Below are 22878 nucleotides of genomic sequence, written 5' to 3'. Positions count from 1 at the left end.
CTGCAGAGTAGAAGCCCTGTGCTAATGAATGTCATCTACACCTACCAGATGTGCCACTGGGTGACATGCCAGATCTTTTACATAATGCCATTCTGCCGGACACGAGACAGCTGGGGCGGGGGGGGGGGGGTCTTTTAATGCCTTGAGGTGGGAGTGAGAATGCCTTGAGGTGGGAGTGGGTATACCTTTTTGTTTTTTAATCCAGACTTCCCGCCACCACCCATACACCCAATCAGTCCCCCCTACATTGAGCTAAAACCTGTGGCTGAGGGCATCTCCCTCAGAGATAGCCCCGAAGCTGGAGAGCTTGAGTCCGTTTGACCGGCTCCCTTGGCTCTCTCCCACACTCATCACCTTTCCCCTTCCATGAGTTTGCTCCCCGCCACCATCTAAATTTAGGAAAGGGGAATTTTTTTTTTAAGTTAAAGATATAAAAACATTGGAGGGTCTGAAATGAAAAAAGGAGAGGGGAGAAAGGACACACCCTATCCTCTCCTTCCCTACGCTAAAAGTACAAGGATGAGCTCCCCTCCCCCCTCCCCCTTCCTTTTCTACCGTCCACCGGAAACTAGATGGTATTTATCCCCAGGAGTGATATCCTGTCAGTGTCTGTCCCACTTTCTGGCTTAAGTAGTTGTCTGAAGTAACGTGGAGGTGTCCAAAAATCCGTGCCGTGTGGAGAGGACTGTTTCCTGGAGTGGGATGGACAAGGTGGGAGGAAAGGGAAATGAGAAAACCACTTCTGACGGGCAGCGGGTATGTGCGCGTCTAGGAGTGTTTTGGTTCCCCCCCCCACCCCACACACACACAGCTCTCCACCCGCCAAGGCGAAATAGCTGGTAGGAGGATGGACTGCCACGCGGGGCCCCCCGCTCTTTCTGTTAGACCTGCCGGTCGGTACTGACCCGGAATTCCGGGCGCTTAAAGGGGGCAGACGCCTGTTCCTCCTCCCCAGGGGCCATAGCTCCTCACACACACCTTCCCCCCACACCCCCAGGCATCCGCTCCCACGCTCGGACCCGGGCCCCTTGAGCGCCTCTGGCCGAGCTGCTAGGCCCCTTCCCTTGTACCCGCACCTCCGCCCGCTGCCGAGGCTCCAGATGGCGGCTCCTCGCGCTCGGCTCGCGGCCCCTAGACGCCGCCCGGCAGCAGCCGGCGGTCGCTCCCTCCCTCCCAGCTGCTGCGGCTGAGACCTCGACCGCTCGGCGAGGAGGGCGGGATGCTCCGCCGGCTCGGAATGGTGCGGGAGCCGGGCCGCTGAGGGGCGCGCAGGAGCCGCGTCCGCAGGGAAAGAGTCTTGCAGGCCCCAGGTGAGGAGACCGCGGGGGAGGGTGCGGGGAAGGGAGCCTGCCCGCCGCCTCAGCACCCTCACACCCCCTTCCGTCTCCCGACCTTCCTCCCGGCACCACCTCCACGTCCCCGGCGCCGGGGGCCGAGCAGGCGCGGGACCCGAGCACCCGCTGGACCGCCGGGAGCGCCGCCCAGCCGCCAGGAGGGGGCGCCCAGCACCCCGGAGATTGGGGCCGAGGGAGGGCTCCGCCTGGGCATCCCGCCCCAGCCCAGTGGAAAGCTGTTCGGGCCGGAAAGGTGCCCCCTTCTGCCGGAGAGCGGTAATGCCCACCAGCTGCGACCACCCCCTTCCCCATTTTCTCCGCCCTCCTCCCTCTGCTCTTCTCTCGCGCTTCCTATTTGCCTCTCTTTTTCTCTTGCTTGCCAGGTTCCCTTCTTTCTCCCCGCCTGCCCCCTTGCATCCTGGACCCTTCCTCTCCTTCCCTGGTCCCTCCAACCGCGCGGTCAGCGTTTGTGCGCCCCCTGGGGCGGTGGGAAGGGGGATGTATTTCGTGCCTAGGCTCTGGCTCCTCTCCACGGGTGCCTCCCGGCTTTCCCCGAAAGCAGCTCTGAGAGTGGTGGCTCCTGGGGTTGAGGTTACTCTCTTCCTGGCCTGGGCCCGGAGACTCTTTGACTGGGGGACCGCGGGGGGGGGGGGGGGGCTGCGTTTGGGAGCAGCGCTTCACCTGAACGCGGAGCTCGTAATTCCCTTTACTGGAGGGATGTATGAAGTTCAGCGGCCTGGTACTGAGCACCCTTCTCCCACCCCAGAGTCAGGACACTTCGAGGGCATTTTCCCTTACACAGACCCCTATAAGACCTAAAGTCCGCCTTCCCGGACAGTCCTCACTGCGGTCCTCCGTAGCAGTTGTGCTGGGATGGGGTAGAGGGAGGAAGGCGCTAAAAGGCCGCGGCGCCTGGCGTCGCGCGCCCATCTGACGTCCCCTCTAATCCCCCAGTGCTCTGGCGCGTGCCCACAGACCCTCCGCTCGTCCCTGCTCTCGGTCGTCGGGCATTAGACCCCCGAGAGCACGTTCCGTAAGCTCCCAGTACAAATCCCCTCGGAAACATTAATCACAACCACCAGAGAATGCAAAATGTGTGCCGTGCCGTGTCTGCCTTTTAATCCCGAACGTAATTCTGGAAAGCAGCATCAGACAGGGGCTCTATTAATCCCTTACACGAGCAAATGCAATCTCTGACCTACTAGACTTGTTTTCCTGCAATTTCACGAAGAGTTAGCCTCGCTAGAGGAATATTCAAAGAGAAGGAAAACCGTGAGAGACTTGAGACGCGGCGCAGTGTCGCAATAATGGGGTGCATTTCAGTCAAAAGGCGCTGCTGCTGTGGAATGGGATCGCCGGCCAGGAGTCCTGAAATTCCTCAGGGGTGGCTGCGGAGTGTGTGTGTGTGTGTGTGTGTGTGTTGGATGGTGGGAGGGGTGGGGTAGAGTTAGCTAGGCGTTAGGCGCCTAGTGAGGTTGGACCCCCGAGAGGAAACCCAGTTCTCTTTCCTCCGAAGGCTTCGGACACAAGTGACCTCATTTGGGGCTGTCCTGTTGCGACGGTGTTAGGGCAGGCGGAGGGGTCAGCTAGCAAGACGGAGGGGTCAGGGTTTCACCCTCTGAGGCCTGTTCCTCGCACTTGAGATTTCACTATCCACTCTCCTGCCGTTCAATCAATCATGTTCCCCTTCTCCATTTTATTCAAAACGGTCTTCCAGTTCCCTCATAATCGTAATTTGCACCATTGCCTTTTATCTTTGATTAATTAGGAAATCGAAAAAGATAATGGAGGGTCGGGCCAATAAATTAGCCTTAGGAGCCGACTGACGGACGTCTGGGGCTGCTGTGTGGGTGGGCGCTGTCCGCAGAGGCTGATGGAGGCTGCCGCCGGCCGGGCAGAAAGGGGTTAAGTAAAAGCGCGCGGTGTCTGCATAGTGGAGAGATCCGCTCTGAGACAAACCCAGTGGCCTCAAGCAAAGACTTCTCCCTTATTAAGTGGAGAGTCTCCAGTGATTTTTAGCTTTTCCTGTTTGGGTCTAGAAAAGGAGGAGAGGGCTGGGGTAGGGTGAGGGCGGGACTCCTGTTTCTTCCAAAGAGGCCTCCCTACTAGCGCATGAACAGGTTTAAAGTTTGGTGTCTTTACGCTGGGGTCTATTTCTTCCAGGAATATAAAGTTATATTTACTTTTGCACCCTTTCCTTCCCTCTCCACTTGCCTACTAGTCTGAAGGAGGGTGGGAGGAAGGGAAAAAGAGAGGGAGACAGAGAGAAAGAGAGAGCGATTGAGAGATTCTGCTTTTATGATCAAATCAGTAACTCCCTGGCCCAAGAGGAAAGCTCATGGAGTTGTTCCCTGCCCTCGCCGAGGCGCCGGGCGGGTTCCAGATTCTTCTTTTCGCCCTCCGCGAAATCGATCACGCCTCCCAGACGGCTGAAGGAGAGCACTCTGCCACTCTTCACGGCTTCGCCTCAGCCTCTTTAGCTTCCAATTGAAAACCAATTAAAGGTTTCTATAAATCTGTTAGTTCCCCTTTTATCTGGAGACCCCTGATGCATGCGATATTGCCCTTTAGATGCCTCTTCCGTGTTTTGTTTTACAATTGTTGTATCAATATAATGCGGCCTTTCTTCTCCTGTCTCTATAGATACAGATACACAAGGAAAACCAAAGCTATTCAGTCTCCTCATTTGTCCAGCAGCCTAACAGTGCTGCCCTTTCTCTGCTCTGCTTTCCCTGCTTCAGGAGCAGCAGTTATGGTAGAAGCAGATGGCTACTGATTGGGGGAGCTTTGTGGCTCTAATACTGAATACTTTATGGAAAAGGACTTTATCATGCTTCGTTGGGCAGAGGAACAAGGGGATGAGATTTATGGCCAGGAAAAATAAATCTTTTCCAAGTTGCAGCTCCTTCTCACCAGTTGTTGCCTTTGCCCTGGGTGGGGGGGGGGGGGGCGGGGGGGCAGGTGTTGAAACACTGAGGAATTGGTTTTATTTCATTTCATTCTCCTTTCTGCTAACACGGTTTTAGTCAGGGTCTGAGAGGAGAGCAGAAGAAGAGCCAGAAGTTTATAAAATACCTTAGATTGCTGTTGCTGCATCAGTATTCTCTGCCCTCAGGAATAAAGCAGAAGGGTATGGTCTTGAATGCTGTTTGGGGCCATGTTTCCCCCAATGTCCTGTTAGTTCCTGGTAAAACATCATCCTCCATTATCCTATTATCTATAGAAAACAAAAAAGCATGTTAGTGCTTCCATCTGAAAAATCAGAAGACACTAGTATTGAAGGAGTGGGGCAGTGATGAGGCATATGGTGATGTACGTATGCTCCCCTTCTTTGCAAGGGTCTGAGCTCTAAGGATGATTAAGGGATGTCTGTGAATGTGAGCTCCTGGACTCTTAATTGAATTTTCAAGCTTTGGGGAATATACAGATCCCAACCCTCCACTAAAGGCCTAATTCACCCCAAGATAATTCACCCCTGTGTCTTCCCCTCCCAGAAGCCAAGACATAATGTCACTCAGAAATGCTCGTAACATGGCTACGGGCAGCCAGGTGCAGAGAGATGGAAGACAACCCCAATTCTGGGTCCTCCATTCCATTTCAGACAGACTCCTTGCCTCATTAATATCTGAAATGCCATTTTTTTACTCAAGAAACATTTGTTGAGCATCTTCCATGTTCTAAGTTCCTCTACCCTGCCTTTCCTATTCTATTACCTTGACCCTAGAAACTGAAGAGGAAAGGCCAAGAAGGAAAGGCATGCAGGTTTCACAAGTGTCACCTACCTTACTGCCACAAGCTGCTTCTTCCCAATTCTGTGTGCACCACAACCCACACAGCAACATGCACCTTTGCATTCTGCTTCTCTCTGAAGAGGATACAAAGATTAGGAGAGCTAAGATTTAAAAATTATGTTTACTCAGCATTTCAAAGTAGCAGGCACTGAGGCGCTTTAATTAACTGTTTAGGCTCTTACTATGTGCTAGACTGAATGCTCCCATAGGCTTATTGCATTTAATTCTTATGACCCTTTGAGTTAAGTATTATTAATGCTAGTTCACACGTCCCCTTCCTTCACAGGAAATAGAAGAACAGAGAAGTTAACCCAAGCTAGTGGTCCAGCTGGGTTCTGAACCCAGGCTTGCTTTTACAATATTCATAGCCACCCTATGAGACAAATGGTGTTTATGCTATTCTCCAAATAAGGAAACTAAAGCTCAGAGAGATTAGGTGATTTGCTCAAAGACACACAGCTAGTAGACTGCAGACCTGGGGTTCAAACAGAAGTGTTCAGGATCCCAAATTTTGACCTCTTAACCACTGGTTCCAGGACCCTTCAGAAGAAAGAGCCCACACTGATCTCTGTTACCTATCCCTGCCCGGGCAAGAGGTTTCGCAGAGTGTGAGACTGTAGGCCTCCGGCAAACGGAGCGCGCCTGCCCAGGGCTGCGGCTGCGCGAAGCCGATGGGGCCCAGGCAGAAGGCTCTGCCCGGCAGCGCCGCCCCAAAGACTGGGCTCCGTCGGCCGCGCGGCCCACAAGGCCCCGCGCAGAACGCGTGCGGACGTCTGGGGCGAGGCGGGGCCGGGGCGGGACCGCGAGGCTGAGGTCCCGGCTGCAACGCCACGTCCCGCAGAGCTACCCAGGCTAGGGTGTGGAGGGGAGGTACGGGGATGCCCACCCTGCTTCCGGGCCCGCCTGTTCCCGAGGGCCGCAGCTGATCCCCGGCCTTTGGAGGGAGAAGAAGGGCCGCGCCGCTCCGAGGCCCTGAGCCCTGGTGGGAGCGGGCGACCCAGGCTTCAGGTTTCTCTGGCCGGCCAGGCTTTGGCTTTCTGGCCGCGGCACTTGAGCCAATCAGCGATGCGTTCACAGGCTTCTTACCCCATCGGGTGGTAGTGCCCGGACTTCCCTGCGTTTCTAACTTGCGCCGCTGCCAGGTCAAAAGAAAGGACTCACGGCCGGGATGAGGGATAGAAGAAGTCCAATCTCCCAGCCTACCAGCCAAAAACAGCTCGCTCTTCCGTAAAGTCTGTTTGGGCCCTTCCTTTGGCCGTAGAAGGGATTCCTGAACACCTGACGCATTCCTCCCGCCTGCTTATTTTATCCTCCAGTACCTCCTTCCGGTGTTCCTAGAAACATCGAGAAATCCTCAGCCTTCACTGAGTGGCTTTGAAGGCGGGTGCACAATACAATTCTTAAATTTTCTGAAAAGGAAGCTAAGGCAGTGTTACTAACGGTAACAGTAGCCAGCACTGAAATAGGTATTTACTGTGTGTCAGGCAGTGTTCTCTGCGCTTGCTAAATACCAACTCGGCCCTCACGGTAATTTCATGAAAGGAGTTGCCTTTATTACCCTCGGTTCACAGAGGAAGGCCTGAAGCACGGGCAGGTTAAATTATCCGCCAAGCGTCACGGGCCGGGATTCGAACACAGGTAGTTGCCCTGATGGAGTTGCGGCCCAAACCTGAGTTGTTGCTCGTGCTTGGGTCAGTTCCCTAGACGTCTGAGAATGTTCCTTAATGAAGGCATTGAGACCTCTCTGGGATGGCCAAGGCTGAAATGAAACTAACCCCGGCTCTTGGAAGTAATCCTTTACCATCTGCTCAGCAACTGGCTTTCAAAAGCGCGCTCGCCCTTGTTCCCTTACCGAGTCCTTACCGCGACCCGGGAGGCAGCTCTTGCCAGCCTTAGCCTGCCTGAGGAGGAAATCCAAGGCTGGGAGAGGTCACTGGCAGCCCAGCTAGTGAGACATCAGAACACAGACCCCGTGCCCTGGGAAAGGGGGGCGGGGGAGGGGGGCGGCGGCCGAGGACCGCGCAGGGGACTGGGGGATGGGAGGGAGGGAGCTGGTGTATGCGAAAGCCCAGCGCTCGGGAAGCCTTTCCACACGGAAAGCAGTCGCTTAGCAGGAGGCCAGAGTTGGCACTAATTCCGTGGAGGCGATAGGAGGTTGGAGACTACGGAAAACTTGGAGGAGAGGAGGCTTAACTCCACTTGCTCCCAGCTTAGTCCAGGGGGTGTCTGCCGCGCGCTGAGAGCGCTGCATGGCTTCTTCTTGCCCCACGTTCCTGGTTTGCTAGCGCTGTTTCTAAAAGAGTAACCCTCCGCTGAAGGCTTGTTTGGTTCCTCCCAGGTCCTGTCCAGTGTCACTCCCTGATGACTCATCCCAAATGTAGTGGGAGTGTTGTCTGCCCTTTGTGATACTGTCCGGGTAATGCCCTCCCTGGGTGTCTCGCAGGGAGACCTCCTTAGCCCACATCTAAGCCCGTCTCTGTCATTTGGCCTTCTCCGTACTCTTAGCTCTACTGAGACATAGACACAGGAGATCCAGACATCAGGAATGGTCTGCGGCTCGCAAGCACTTCCCTGCCTTGCTTTGAGGCCCAAACGTTGGGCCCAAACTCAGCTGTCAGTGACTTTAGGGATAGAAGAACTATTTCAGTCCCCCAGGTAAGAAATGGAACCGACCCCACTCTCAGAGCATTGACTTTCCCCAGGACATTTTCCCAAGTTCAGAGGATCCCTGGAAACGTTGACCTCCTAGTGCCTCAGGTAAACTGACTCTAGCATGTAGATAATGCTACGAGGCATCTGATCACATACACAAGCTACTTGTTACTAAAATCATATGTATAAAATATATTCTTTAGAACTCTATTGTTTTGCTTCTCCAAGACCAATTGCTCTCCTATATGACTTCACACATTTTCTCAAAACCATCTTACATGAAAACATGCAACAAGGAGAAGTGACTGCTTTGTAGATATGCAGCCAAGAAAAATCTCTCTCTGTAACACACACACACACACACACACACACACACACACAACCATGTCTGATCAGGTATAAAATTGTTCAGACCTAAATTGAATTCTAGGCCTTCAGGAAAGTGAACATTCAGGTCTTTAAAGTCAATATGTTTATTCTTCTTAGGATTTTGTGAATGATTTGTTTGACAATTCTGGATATTATTTATTTTAAAAATATGGATTTTCCTTAAAACTTTAGAGGACATTATTAATTATATCTTGCTTACCTTTATATCACATCACCAGAAGACTAGCAAATCAATGTGGGAATTGGCTTTTCAATAACCAGGTACAAGAGAACAAATATAAGTTTCAAGCCCCCTGCCTATTATTTTTGCCACTTTGTAATGTGTATACAATATTGTTTATAGTAGTGTTATTACAGTTGTTTGTGACAAGCTGATCTTTGAATTCCTTAAGGACTACTTCTCCAAGTATTAGAATTGAAGAAAACCTACTCTGGTAGTTTTTTAGTGCTTATGCAAATCTGTTAAAAGCTATAGACCTTCCATATAGTATTTGGGGAGACATTCCCCCATTGATGCTAGATTAATTCCCCTGGATTAAATCATGGAATACCTGCAATTAATTTGAACTGAAATCATAAAAGATAATTTTCACTCAATCCAATTTGCAAGATGACCAGGTAGCAGTTTGGGTATGAGAACATAGTTTGTGGAAAAAATGAAACTATTTCCAAGGCTCTAACAAAGAAATGTGAATCATCACTGTTGTGGTCACTGAGTGATATCTACTCCTCCAAGCCTTTTCATTCCTTTTCTTTTTTGCCTCTCTTTTCCTTAGAGAAAATCAGATGTCTCTCTCCTCAGGCTTCAGGAAAGTATGCCAAGGACAGATTCTGAGCTAGAAAGTCTCGGGCATGTGTGCATTCTGACTAGGCCCCCTTCCCAGGAAAGAATGTTGCTCATCCCCCAGCAGCCCAATTTACGATCTAAGTCCATATTTTAGAGGGCTAGCTTTGACCAGGTTCCAGGGAGTCGATTCTGCCTAGTATGAACCCACTATTTCAATAAGCACCTCTCTTTTAACTCAGGAATTGCACTCACCCTAAAATAAAGAGGAAAAGAGGTGGAACTCAGGTACTACTGAGTATTGTGATCATGCCCCTTCTCCTGGCTGTGGAAAGAAATTTGATGTAGAGCCTCTCAACTTGGTGACATTCCTAAAGCCTAGAGTCAGTCTTCTCAAAATCTGATGTTCCCTCCAATTTGAGACTGCTAGACACCCCTTGGTCCCCTGTCTGCCTGGAAAGCCTGGCCCAGAGAGAGAGAGGCTCAGAGGGGCTGACTATGCCCTGTCTACATTTCCTTCCTCCTACCCTACTCCTCCTACTAAGATACATTCAAGGGCTGTGTGTATGATTCTGGGAAGGACTTTGTAACCTGAGGATTTGACAGAAAATTCCTTGCTAAATCTCTAGATATTCATCTGGGGAGGGGTATAAAATCTGGGAGAATCCAGGGGGTCAGGATGCTGCATATTAGATCTGGTTCACAGGTTACATTCACTAGGTGAGCATGAGGCATTGGTTTCAGATCTGTAGTAGTTGCCTTCAATATTACCACAGTTTGCTTGCCCTGCTGGAAGTCATTCACAGAAGCCATTAAGCCAGCTGACTACAACTTAGATCCAGGAGAGAAAATGAATTACACAAAGCTCTCAAAGGCTATTCAGCTTGAAGCTGAACTCCCACAAAAGGAAGGGCATGTGGAACTTGAGATCCCTCAGAGAGAAGGTTTTAAACTTGAGAAATGTAGGTTATAACTATAATGATGATAGCTTTAGTAGCAGCAGGATTAAGAACAGTTACTATTTATTGAGAAAGAGGAAAAGCTGAAAAGAGAAAAATGTGAGTCAGGAATAATGATCCCTGCAGTTGGAAGCCTGGAGTCCCTCCTCACAGGCTACAAAATTATCCATCCTTTGAGTTTCCGGCTGTCCAAGAATGAGCCCGGGAAACCATTTATGACCTACTGAACAAACTGTAACTCTTGGTGAGGAACAGACCCATACTGAAATTGCCATGAATACTTATAAAAAACAAAGTGCCCCATCCCCATCCCTGTAAACCATTATCCAGCTCAGCAAGTCTCCCTCTTCTTGCCTCTAAGTCATCCCTTAGAAAGTTCCTTACCCTCCTTGGTGAGGCTACGGCAATGCAACACCCCTCCATGAAGCTCCTTTCTCTGCCTTCCCCAATCTCCTCATAGCCCCTTCCAGAGACCTCCCTGTAGGAAAGTTTAGGAAAATGTCTCCACCATCTATCTGCTTCTTTGGCATCCTCTTGTCTTCCAGTGTGTAAATATATATAATATTTTATATATATATATATATATATATGCGTGTGTGTATATATATATATGTGTGTGTGTGTGTGTGTGTGTGTGTGTGTGTGTGTATATATATATATATATATATATATACTGAGCCTTTGCTGCTGTAGTGCTTTGGTGATACAATTAGAAGGGGATGAGCCAGGACCTAGAAAGTGATAGAGAAAGAAAAATAATGTGTTTTCATTCTTATAAAGTAATAATCCTTCTGAGTGAGTTATTCGTAGAGACTTTACCTGCTTCCGATTACAGAAGTTGAGATATTTGGGGCCCCTTTTCTCTCCCCTGGGAGGAGAAACGACATTTCCATTCTAATGCTCTCAAGAATCAGATTTCCTTTCTTACCCTTTCTCCATCCTCTCACTTAGGTCGTAAAAGGCACCACCTCGGGAATCATTCATCAACCTCTCTCCAGACTTCTCTTCTAAAACAATACTGCAGTTGTCTACACATGTATTTTTTGCCATAACTGCAAGAAGCCTTGTTAAAGTGGGGCAAGGCAAAAATACCTTCACTCTTCATAGTCATCTCTCTAATCATTTAATTGGAAATAAAATCCCAGGGAAAAGAGCTCCAAATATATGCATAAACCCATTGTTCCATGTGAATTATATAAAACTATTGACCGAGATGCATCTTTATAGTATTGTTTTAGGCTGAATAAATGCCTCAACTCTTCATTTAGTACCAGTGAATTCCAGTAAGAAATAATGCAGAATGATTTCAAAGTGGCTTATGCACCATTTTAGCCCATAAATTTCTGAAAAAAAAATAAAAGTAATCTGTAGATTTTATTTACCTCCAATTAGCAATTTTCATTTAGACCATTTATATTACCTAACAAAATGTGTATCACTTAAAGTACTGGGAAACCCTCAAAGTAGGAATTTCAAACTTGCTCTTACCTATATTTGTGGGTTTGTGGTTGTTGTTTGAATCATTTAATACATAAGACAAAGAGTTGGTTGGATTCATAAAATGTAGGAAATTTTTTATCTGGGGATTTATATCTAAAATCAGCAGCAGAAATCTAATTAGTGGGCAGGTAAGTGAAACTGAGAGGAAATATCATCTGATGGCCAGATTCTCAATACATCTCTCCCCTCTTTGATATATAGAATCTTAGTTATTTTCTAGCTTGAGATTTGGAAAGTCAAGCTCCCTCACCCCCAATTTCAGTACCAGAAACATCTGTTATTTTATACAAATTGGAGTCTAGGTTTCAGTACCTCAAAGGAGACATAGTCTAAGTGCCCTTTATATTTAAGAAAGGAAAGGCTGGGGAAAAGAAAAATGCCTGCCATTTAGATTTTAAGGTTTTCCAGAATGCTTATATTCTGGGGTGATGCTTTTAAATTTACAATATGTAAGAGGATTTTTTAAAAGTGTCTATGCATGGACTGATGACTTTTCCTGGGAAAGGCAAACTCCCTATTCTCTTTTAACAACAAAAACAAACAAACAAACAAAAAGCAAAAGAAGGCCCTACAGTTTAGGAATTAGGTTCGAAGACACAGCACTCCTCCCCCCTGTCCACACACACACCTTTGCTGTAGTTTCTAAGGGACCACAACCCTCTTATGGCTACTTCTGTATCTTAATTTGCTGTTGTTTATACCTGTGTGTCACCTGCCCTTACTTTTTCCTTCTCTGAATTCACTTAATTGAATTCTTCAACACTGCAAGTTATTTTTCAGATGTTTGAGGCAATTCTTATGACATTTCTAATCCCATCACCCTTTCTTTAAACAAGTGAAGGGGGAATGCATGTGTGTGAGTGAGATGGGGGGAGTAATGAATGAAGCATCCAGGTATAAGCCAATTGGTGGCTAAATACCTTGCAGATTCTTATATAGAGACATGTGAGAGCCCTCAGCATTAAGCTTTGGTCATTACATGAGTTGCCCTTGAGCAAACTATTTTAAAGTGTGCACATGTGCATAAGAGAAATGATATGTTAAGATGAAAGACAACTGTAGTTTGAGAAGGTTTCTTTGAAAACTCAATAGCTAACCTGAACATTTAAGGGAGAATTCTTCCTTTACTTCCTAGTATCTGGGGATTTTGCAACCCTTCTTTCTCCAAGTCCCAGCTTAATCCTAGACAACAGCTCTGTCTGGTCAGAAGGACTCAGAACTTATGTGGGGGCCGGATGAAAAGAGAAGGGGAGGGAGAGAGAGAGACAGAAGGTGGGAGGGAGGCAGAGAGAGAGAAAGGAGAATTTGGTGGGAAATTCCTCGCACTTTTTTTTTTTTTTTCCTCCTCTGCAAAATCCTTTCCAGGCTTCCTTGTATGGTAGGCGCCAGCGAAGAAAGGCGCTCCGTGCCTGGTTGCCTCACTGGGTTCCGGAGGGAGGTCTCTGAGCCACAGGAGCATCAGAGTAACATTGCACACACCTTTTCCTTTTAGGCTGCTCTTTGCCAACCCCCAATCCACTTACCTTATTTAAACACTGGCTAAAAACTAGGTTGTCTTCTCAAGTCGTGGTTCTGCTTTGTCCACTGTAGCGGCTACACGTCCGATTTATCCTAAAGCTAACTGATTGCCCTCTTCAACGTAGTGGTGTTGTGGATGAGGCTGAAGGAGTGGGACTGTCTATACCACTCAAAGGTCTTTCTTCCCTTAGGAGCAGAGAGTTAAATGTCGAAAATGAACCCCGAGATCCCCCAGCGAAAATGTGTTGCGGGCCCCTGTTGAAGGAGTCAACTTGCAGGCTGTTAAAGACCTCAAGTCATTAGCATCAACTGCTGCGCTAAAGGGGCCAGCCAGCGCCTCTAAGTGGCTTAGCGCACAAACGAGGCTCCTGAGACGGCGTTGGCCACTCCATTCACTCTTCCACCACCTGCTGGACGTGAAAAGCTCTCCGGAGCCCATCTCGGTAATAATTTTTACTTTAACTCACCCTTCCCACCCCTGGGGGGGTCTTAGACTACCTGCCTCCCCGGCAAGGGACCCCCTTGGGGATTATGCAGAACGCGCCAGGCTGAAGGCGGAAGAGCCTGAAAAGCTTGAGTCCCGTAACCTGGGTTTTTCCCACCAGTCCCCTTCTCACCCCTTACCCCGCCCAGGTAAGTGTGTGCTGGGACCAAAAGACCCTTGTAAATCCCTTTCGGAGGTCTGGCGGCGTCCCTACCCCATCCCTCTTACCCATCTCCGTGTTCAAGGAAAGACTGAGCCAAGTTCTCACCAAAGCGCACCCTTTCTGAATCTTGCTCGTGAGGGCTTGGTAGTGTGAGCGCTCCTGGAGAGAGCTGACGCCGGTTTATCACCCCCTGGCAACTAGCTGCTCGTGTCAGCCGCGGCTGGAGGGCCAGAGAATCCCTCGGGGCTAAACCGCAGCCCCCTTTCCCTTCACAGAACTCAGACTCAGGCAATGCGCGCGGGATCCGTGCGCGCGCTGAGTGGCCAGCTGTCTGCCAGAGGTTCTCCAGGTGCCAAGCGAAACGGGAAAAGGCCCTCTCCAGGTCTTTTGGTACTTCCATTTCCGACCCCAAAACTGATTGCCACCACCACCACCACTACTTTCAGAGGGCCCGAGGCTTTAGGAGGAGGCGGGCCGGGCCGCGCTCGGAGAGGCGTTGCCACTTGGCGAAAGCGCTCGGGGCTGCGGGGCGCGGGCAGGCCGGAGAGAAGGTTTCCAGGCAGGCGGCGCCGCCGTAGGGAGCGCCCAGACCAGCAAAGAGTTAAAGGGAGGGGACGTGGGCTGTCACGCGTCATTGGGCAGATTATGTGCAGCAAACAAAAAGTGTGTGTCTGCGTGCCAGTCAGTCACTGCATCGGGTCCATCTGTACAACTCTCTCTCTCTCTCTCTCTCTCTCTCTCGCTCTCTCTCTCTCTCACTCTCCCCTCATTTCTCTCTCCACGTCTCTCCATCTCTCTCTCCTCTCTTTAGGCAGAGGCTACAAGACAGCAACACCAACACCTCTTGACATGGAAATACATTGATACAGTAGGCAAAAGAAACACTCGATTGCATCTCCCGGTTCCAGGTGGCCTTATTTGGGCGATTTGATCCTGACCTTATTCCTGGTAAGTCTATTTGCATTGATGGGAGAGGAGGATGGGAGGAAGGCAGGTTTGGTAGGGAGAGTGGAACATTTTGTCCTCCGTCTTCTCATTATCCAGAAAAGGGGGGGGGGATAATTATTGACGGGATCTCTACTGCCAATAGGGTTATACAAAGGGAGGAGGGGTGGAGAGCCCTTTGGCGAAGAAGCCAGCGACTGGGGAGCGCGCGGCCGCCAGACAATGCCTGCCTACGGGGGAGGGCGAGCGGCCGGCGGCAGCGACGGCTTTCGGCGAGCCCAGCGGGCTCTGGGAGGATCCCCCGGGCGTCTGAGAACCCGGGCTTAGAGGAGGATGCAGAACTGTGAAAGGTTAGGTGGCAAAGGCGACCGCGCGCGGGCGGCAGAGCCCAGGCTCTCGCCCAGTTGTATTGTGACCGACTCGAGGCTCGTGGCGGCCGCCGTGGCGACGCGAACCCCTATTAGCGCGGCGTAGCGAGGATCTTTTCACCGTATTGTTAGGTAGAACTGCATTTTAATGATTGGTCCCTGCTGTTGCCCGAAGTGACGGGGCGACCTCTCGGCACAATGAAACGCTTGTGTGAAAGAGACTTTTAAAAGGAAGAGAAAAATTGGAGCATAAAACGCTGAATTGAGGAAATTGAAAAGGAGAGAATAGGATTCCGTTGAAAAGGAGGTTCTGACAGATTCTGAAGGATTTTTTAAAATGTATTTAAATTTGCAGTTGGAATCAGAAGGGCTACCTTGTGTTGGGTAAAATGCCCAGGGATAGATGCTGTAGCATAATAAAGTAAGTTTCTACTGTATGGATAATTTCTCTTATTCCTGCCTGGCATATACAGCCCATACTTGACATTTGGGGGATGTAGCAGAGTGAATGGAAAAGAGGCTGACCAAAGTTTCATGCTCTGTTAGCTGGAAAGAAAAAAAATAAATAAAAGCACTACCTTGTAATCACATTTGCAAGATTAATTGGTTAATAGACATTAAGATAAAAATGAACATGACTAATATTATTCCATGAAGAACAGCTTCTGAGGAAAAGAATTAGGTTTCCCTTTCCTGCTACTTAAATTGTACAAAATATACTTAAATAACTGCCTATGGAGACGTTATTAGGGAAAAAAACAACAACTTGGAGGAATCTTTTAATCAGTCAGAAAGAGTAAACAATGCAGTTAGTTTAAAGCCACTTTAAATTTTAAATATCTGTTTTGTTTGTTTGTTTGTTTAATGATAAGTCTTGTGTGTGTGGGGGTGTCCAGTGGCAAAGAAAGGAAAATGTCTCCTTATGACAGCTTAATAATAGAGAGCTCTCCATCGGGGCATCACTTTCTGAATTACTGCGGATTAAACAGCTGGAGAGCCCACCGAGGTCTACTCAAGCGGGGCTGCCCCCTCTTGCCCAGACAAGGTCCTATCTGGGGGAGTGAGCATTCACCAATCATTACACACGCGGTATTTCAGACTGGGGACCCTTCCGTCGTGCCTTATACCTGCACACTTCATGAGGCTCATGCGACTCTATCCACCCCCTTGTATAACAAGGTAACTGGGATTCACTCTCATCCATAAATAAGCGTGTCGAGAAAAAAATAATTACCTCTGCTTGCTGCTTTTAATTAAAGCCCTCGGAGGGACAGTGTTGGATTATGGAAATGAGCAGACACACGTCCCCTCTTGTAGGCTGCAGAGAAAGGTTAGCTGACATGGAATCAGTGGCCCTGACACTCTACTTGAAATCCATTCGCCATGCTCTGCTGTCTCCGCCTGCTCGCAAATGCTGCTCCCCTCTTTGGAAGAAAAAATAGAATAAAATCAGCTCCCCGGTGCCCAGTTCAATACATAAGAGTAAAAGAGAGGAGCTTTCTCCCAAGGGTTAGAAGTTTCTCTCAGTCTGGAAAGTCTGTAGGCTAGTAAAAAATCCTATTGTTCTTCCCTTCTTTCTCCCTCCCCCCATCCTCCCCCAAGGTAATGAAAAAAGCGATCTTCTCTTTCCTAGCCCAGTTTTTCTTTCTCTCTAGCAGTCAGTCCGCTCTGAGCTCCCCCATCACAATTTTTTTAAATAATTTTTAAAGGAAAAGAAAGTACTCTTCATTGGCATCTTTGTAATATGCCAGATTTAATCTGCCATTGGCTTTATTTTTGAAATAAGAGCGATGCAAAAACCAGGCAAATTCAAGAAAAATCTGTCTAGTTGTCAAAACGTTCTGCCTGGATTCATAGAGGCAAAAGGAGTAATGTAACTCGCTTCAATTGTCCTGTGTATCTGTCTTCAGTGATGGAGGATTCGGGCATCCAGAGAGGCATCTGGGATGGAGATGCCAAAGCTGTCCAACAATGTCTGACAGATATTTTCACCAGCGTTTACACCACCTGCGACATCCCTGAGAACGCTATATTCGGTCCCTGCGTCCTGAGCCATACTTCTCTGTACGACAGCATAGCTTTCATAGCTCTCAAGTCCACCGACAAGAGAACGGTCCCTTATATCTTCCGGGTAAGTCTTGGCCGATGCTGTGTAGGGTTATGAAGGTAATATCCTTTTGAAAATGGACTAAGAGTCATTCTAATGGCAAGCTGAGACAGGTTCTGAATGTAGAAAATGCAATGATACGTGCCATTCTATTTTACACACCAAAAATTAGAAAAGGAAAATCAAACTCAGAAGTATTGTCAACTGGTTTTCCAAAATAAGTGACAAAAATTGATTTTGAATGCCAGATATGTCTAAATCAGTGCCTCAATTCTGGGCTTTCCTGGAGATGACCACCACTTCCTTAACATTTTGGGAGGTTTCACTAGGGTTGAGGCTATTTGCATACTAAGTACTTGCTATAAGTACTTTTATTATAAATATTGGGTGCATTTGCCTTCCAATCCCAAGAGGCCTCTTGTTCCCTGGAATATTACTCTTTCTGGTTAAGCTAGCTAGTGCCTAGAGTTTGTATTTAAATAAAAATGTTAATGTTTTGACAATGAAACATCATTAAAGTCATATGTTTGAGTGTGAAAAGTCCTCTCACTTCCTATTCTTTCTTTACAAAGAACTATTAATTGTTTAAGCCAAAATTAGGAAGATGAGTGAATGCCACAGAATAATTTTTAAAACCTAAGCCTGCTTTTTACTTCTAAGACAAAGAAAATTCCCCATACTTTTGCAACGTGATATAATTTAGCAATCAATTCTCAAGAGGTTAACACTATTTGAATTGTAAGAAGAAACTTGCTAACTTGGTGTTCAACCAATATACGATGACTTAAATAATCTACATAATTGATGCAGCTTTCTAGGAATATTATCTTACCTGCCGGCCACAAACATGAGGATGGATGTTAACTCGGGTCAAGTTTTTGGAAGCTTGACCTCAGATAATTCTTTGGGAAAGAATAACAGAGGAAATGGCCCTGGCTCCTGAGGCTTCATTCTCTCACAAGAGTTTCCCTCCCTCATCCCCTTCCTTCTTGTATTCTTTCTTTTTTCTAAACTGTAGGTAGACACCTCAGCGGCGAATGGTTCCTCAGAAGGTCTGATGTGGCTGCGTTTGGTCCAATCAGCCAGAGATAAAGAAGAGCAGAACCTTGAAGCCTACATAAAAAACGGACAGCTGTTTTACCGCTCTCTCCGCAGGATTGCCAAAGATGAGGAGTTATTAGTTTGGTACGGGAAAGAACTGACTGAGTTACTCTTGCTCTGCCCCTCTAGATCCCACAGCAAAATGAATGGTAGGTTGGCTCTCGACCTGCGTCTGGGCACTTAGCTAGCGGGGGAGCGACGCAGGGAGCGGCGGGGCTCACTCTGGCGCCTCGGCGCGCCTTTCCTCCCTTGGAGTGCCTCATAGGGAGCTTCTGAGATATAGTCCGGAAGGAAGCTGGGACAGCTAGGTGAGGATAACTCGGGGCACGCTTGGCTTAATGACTGCACTCCCCTCAAATCATGAGGGAAAGTTAGATCGGGTCTTTCACGATGTTCTGTACTCAGGCACTCAGGCCCTGAGAAGCGAAGGTGGCTTTGTGAAGGGGGTGATGGCAAACTGGCCTAGAGACGATGCTGAGTAATCATGTGGTGTGTGTGTGTGTGTGTGTGTGTGTGTGTGTGCGCGCGCGCGCGCGCAATTGTGTGTATGTGGTGTTTGCTCACTAAGCAGGGTCGTCCCCTTACACATGCCTGGAATGCAGCCAACGTTTCCAGTTTGAGTTTCCCTATGTGGCGCATCTGCGCTTCCGCTGTCCCAAGAGACTTCACAGCGTTGATGTGAGCCCCCGAGAGGAGCAAGGCAGCGGCGTGGGCACCAAGGATCACGGGGGCGGCGGCGGCGGCAAGGACCAGCAGCCGCCGCAGCCGCAGGAGGCACCCTTGGGTCCCAGCCCCAAGTTCTGCAAAGCCGGCCCGGTCCACCACTACCCGGCCCCCTCCCCCGAGGGCGGTAACCCGCCTGCGGCGGGCGGCGGCGGCAGCAGCGCGAAGCCGTCCACGGACTTTCACAACTTGGCGCGGGAGCTGGAGAACTCCGGGGGAGCCAGCAGCTGCTCCCCAGTGAGGAGCCTCAGCGGCTGCAGCGACCACCAGGGGGCGGAGCTGAGTCCCGACGGCAACGCCGCGGGCGTGGGCAAAGGGAAGAGGAAATTCCCGGAGGAGGCGGCGGAGGGCGGCGGCGGCGGCGGCGCGGCGCTGGTGGGGGGCCGGGGCCGCTTCGCCGAGCGGCCCCCGCCCGCCTCCAAGGAGGACCTGGTGTGCACGCCCCAACAGTACCGCGCCTCGGGCAGCTACTTCGGCCTGGAAGAGAACAGCCGCCTGTTCGCGCCGCCCAGCCCGGAGACAGGCGAGGCGAAGCGCAGCGCCTTCGTGGAGGTGAAGAAGGCGTCCCGAGCGGCCGGTGTGCAGGAGGAGGCGGCCGCCGACGGCGGGAGCATGGCCGCCGAGGAGCAGGACGCGAGCGGCGGCGGCTCCTCCACGCCCGTGGCCGCGTCGCCGGCTGGCTCCGAGAAGCTGCTGGCCCCGCGGCCCGGGGGAGCGCTGCCCGGCCGGCTGGAGGGCGGCAGCCCGGCGCGGGGCAGCGCCTTCACCTCAGTGCAGCAGCTGGGCGGTGCGGGCGGCAACGGCGCAGGGGGCGGTGCAGGCGCTGGGACCGCGGGCGGGGCGGGCGGCGGCCAGGGCGCAGCGTCGGACGAGCGCAAAAGCGCCTTCTCGCAGCCGGCGCGCTCCTTCTCTCAGCTGTCCCCGCTGGTGCTGGGCCAGAAGCTGAGCGCGCTCGAGCCCTGCCACCCCGGAGACGGTGTGGGCCCCACCAGACTGTACCCCGCCGCCTCCGATCCTCTGGCCGTGAAGCTCCAAGGAGCTGCGGACCTGAACGGAGGTTGCGGGTCTCTGCCGAGCGGCGGTGGCGGTGGCGGCGGCGGGCTGCCTAAACAGAGCCCCTTCCTCTACGCCACCGCCTTCTGGCCCAAGAGCTCCGCCGCCGCGGCGGCCGCGGCGGCTGCGGCCGCGGGGCCCCTGCAGTTGCAGCTGCCCTCGGCGCTCACGCTGCTGCCGCCCTCCTTCACCTCTCTGTGTCTGCCCGCGCAGAACTGGTGCGCCAAGTGCAATGCCTCCTTCCGCATGACCTCCGACCTGGTGTACCACATGAGGTCGCATCACAAAAAGGAGTACGCCATGGAGCCCTTGGTGAAACGAAGACGGGAGGAGAAACTCAAGTGCCCCATTTGCAATGAGTCCTTCAGGGAGCGCCACCACCTCTCCAGGCACATGACTTCGCATAATTGACACGGAAAGGACTCCAGCTTTCCACGCGCGCACACGCACAGTCGAGCCTTGCAGGAGCAAACACACGAGGACATCCACCACCTCCTTGTGACCTGAAACATCGCACCCAGACACACACACACACTCACACACGTGCTCTGCCCCCCCCAACCTTTACATCCAAGTGTTTACCCGTGACCTACACTACACACACACACACACACACACACACACACGAGACAAGATGGTGGATTTTTGATTGGGTGGGGTGTTTAAGAGGTTTTCTTTTGAATGCACGTATTTTCACTTTCCCCAAAACAAAGTACATTTTTTAAAATATCATATATTGCAACATATTGATGCATTTGTCATACGTTTCTACTTAAATTATTAAGCACTTACGATTTAGATGGAATAATATGTAAGGGCAAAATTTATTTTAGATATAAAGTAAAGGAGGAGGGTGAGATGCTTTCTGCATCTCTTGATTACAGTTTGTGTTCCTACAAAAATAAGCAAAACAAATAAAAAGAGGGTCACCATTCAATTTAAGTTTCCAGGGGGAAGTGCATGTATCATGAAATGATTATGGACTTCAATGAAGAATGTCATCATTATGTAAATATGTATTTCCTTTTAATACAAAGTGTAATTTTGTGCCAGTGAAATGGAGTCTGAATAGTTATGTGTTTCTTTTATCCCTGGAAAGATTTATTAAACTTTATATAGATTATCTGGATATGTTGGATGCTTTGACAATAAATGACTATTTTCTTCAAAGCAATTATTGGGAAGGTGTTTTAAAATGTTTTTTGTAGCTAAGGGCTATACTCTGAGTATGTACCATATATTTTCATTGAGTGCCCGAAAAGAAGGGGAAGAAACTGCAGAACAGAGGAACGATAAACCCTACCCCACTTGTATTATTTACTCTAAGCCAGTTTTGAGCCTAAAAGTGAGAAGACAAAGTCTGATTATTATTTGGAAAATCTTTATCTGGAGAATGTTGAGCTTCTTGATCAAAGGACAAATCATCTAAACAAAGATGCCTGCTATGAAGCTAACCTGTCCCTGGGATGTCATCATTCTTTTCAGCAGCAGGATAACTAGCATTTTCACAAGTGGCCAAAGACAAATAATTTTCAGACCTGGATCAGAGAGACCAGGTGAAAAGCCCACTTTAGGTTCTACTAGTGATGCTTACATGGAAGAGTATCTTGTGCTCTAGAACCCTTCAGCTTTCTGTCATTACCCATTAAGAGACTCTATGGAGAGCTTCTTTAGAAACCAAGGTGAAATGGCCATGGTAGTGTATGTATTGGCCCAGTTTTCCCTGCACAGACTTGAACAGCTGCACAGCCTCTGGAAAAAAACTAGCCCTGGAGCATTACAATACAGAAGACCTTGAGAACTTTCCTCCTCTCCCTGCCCTTTGTCTTATGAAATGTCCCTCTGTACTCTTCATATAGTGACAACAGTTCTGAAACAGAGCGTATGTATGTAGGTGCATGTGGTATGTCCAGAAACCATTAGATGCAAAACCAAATGAATGATGATCCTTTAGGTCTTAGGGTAGCTTGTACTTAATCCAGGGACATCTTCAGAGTCACTCCATAGGTGCTCTAGAAACCAATATTACACTGTTTTATCTATCACAAGAGGTGTTCTTTCCCATTTGTAATTCCTTCCTTCACATCTTGCCAACCCTCCCCTATGTCAGAAGAAGGATATTTGTGAAAAGTTCTGAAATGTGAAACTTGCACAAGGTCTCACTGCAGGCCTTCGATGGTTTTCTCTAAAAGGATTTTGAAACCTTCATTATCTTAAGAGGACTACATAACGAGTTACCATTAGGCAGGTAGAGACCAGGGGTAAGGCAAAGAGACGTATCCATAGTGTGATTGGTGGAAAAAGCAGGTTGACTTTCTTAAGATTATCCAAGTACTTTTTGTGCTACATTTCTTTGAGGCCTGATCTCACTTTTCCTAGGCAACAGTTAGGTGATCTGAAACACTAATCCCCAGCAAAGTGTGATGAGAAGAACAGTCCAAAATTCCCGTTCTAACTCTTCTCTGCATGACGAGTATGACCTTGCATCATTATTGGTATCATTAATTTACCTGCATTTTGGTTTTCTTATCTGTACAATGAGTGAGACAGGTTCTGCTATCTTTAAAGCACTTCTGGCACTGGAGAATTGTTTTTTCTAATGATCTAATAGGCTCCAATGAAATCTATAGGAGGCTTTCTAGAGAAAAGGCCAAGATTGCTTTGGAGTAAATTTGATAGCAAGAAGTGAGAAAGATATTTGGAGGTAAATGGAAGGTGGGCCGCAAGAGATCCTTAAACCACTATGCCTGAGAGGCTGACTAAGTTGTCCATGCCTGGAACACTAGTAGATCTCTAGAGCAAAAGTTTCTTAAAAACCAACCAACCAACCCAGGTTGCATAGGGCCTAACTTAAAAACAAAAACCAAATAACAAACAAAAACCCTGGAATGCCCCTTTGTTTCTGTCCCATCCTTCCAGAATCTTCCTTTCACTAGTTTTATTACATGTTGGGGATTCAAAGATGAACTTAGGTCTACAGAAACAGTAAGTAAATACTGCTTTTTG

At 49.1% G+C, this 22878-nt stretch overlaps 1 protein-coding gene across 3 annotated transcripts; it reads left to right on the top strand.

Moving 5' to 3' along the window:
- The first annotated feature begins 883 nt into the window (after nt 1-883).
- PRDM8 (PR/SET domain 8) lies at nt 884-21042 on the top strand. 3 transcript variants are annotated; one of them, XM_049709369.1, is made up of 6 exons: nt 884-1310; nt 13120-13371; nt 14387-14523; nt 16799-17019; nt 18014-18245; nt 18665-21042. In XM_049709369.1, exons 4-6 carry the CDS (start codon nt 16801-16803, stop codon nt 20281-20283), a joined length of 2070 nt encoding a protein of 689 aa, XP_049565326.1. In that variant the 5' UTR covers nt 884-1310; nt 13120-13371; nt 14387-14523; nt 16799-16800; the 3' UTR covers nt 20284-21042. The 3 variants fall into 3 exon arrangements, with proteins under 3 accessions (XP_049565326.1, XP_033262336.1, XP_004280211.1); XM_033406445.2 differs by having other exon boundaries at nt 884-1610; XM_004280163.3 differs by lacking the exons at nt 884-1310; nt 13120-13371 and having other exon boundaries at nt 14189-14523; nt 18668-21042.
- The last annotated feature ends 1836 nt before the right edge of the window (nt 21043-22878 follow it).

Source organism: Orcinus orca, chromosome 4, assembly GCF_937001465.1.
Source record: "Orcinus orca chromosome 4, mOrcOrc1.1, whole genome shotgun sequence".
NCBI lineage: Eukaryota > Metazoa > Chordata > Mammalia > Artiodactyla > Delphinidae > Orcinus > Orcinus orca.
The sequence above is the reverse complement of the archived record's forward strand: the minus strand, read 5'-3'. Positions and strand labels throughout refer to the sequence as shown.